We start from the raw sequence: 313 nt of genomic DNA on the forward strand, positions 1-313 counted from the left end.
CACCAAGAACTAACCCAATCCCACCCACCCTCCACAGGAACCTTCTTCGCCGCCCTCCTGCTGTGCCTCTCCGCCGTCACTCTCGCCAAAGAGGAGACCCCCGAATCACGTCTCTTCTTCAGCTCAGAGAATACTTCAGCCACTCTGCCCATGTCCAGCATCATGTCCATCGGGGCCCTCGCGGTTGGACTCCTGGTGCTGGTGGCCATCTTCACGTTCATTGGAGGCGAGACCAAAGAGGCCGTGAGCTATGCGGCGCCAACGTGAGTTTCTTGTTTTGTTTTGCTTATCTATGTATAAATCGTTTATTTGG

The 313-nt window shown here is 54.6% G+C and overlaps 1 protein-coding gene across 1 annotated transcript in view; it reads left to right on the forward strand.

Moving 5' to 3' along the window:
* The window catches only part of LOC119593320, a 1,282-nt gene that overhangs the window by 381 nt on the left and 588 nt on the right, over positions 1 to 313 (forward strand). Inside the window, exon 2 of the mRNA XM_037942248.1 lies at positions 38 to 263. Within this exon, the coding sequence (XP_037798176.1) occupies positions 38 to 263 (226 nt within the window). The remainder of the gene's footprint in view (positions 1 to 37; positions 264 to 313) is intronic.

Source organism: Penaeus monodon, chromosome 32, assembly GCF_015228065.2.
Source record: "Penaeus monodon isolate SGIC_2016 chromosome 32, NSTDA_Pmon_1, whole genome shotgun sequence".
Taxonomy (NCBI): Eukaryota; Metazoa; Arthropoda; class Malacostraca; order Decapoda; family Penaeidae; genus Penaeus; species Penaeus monodon.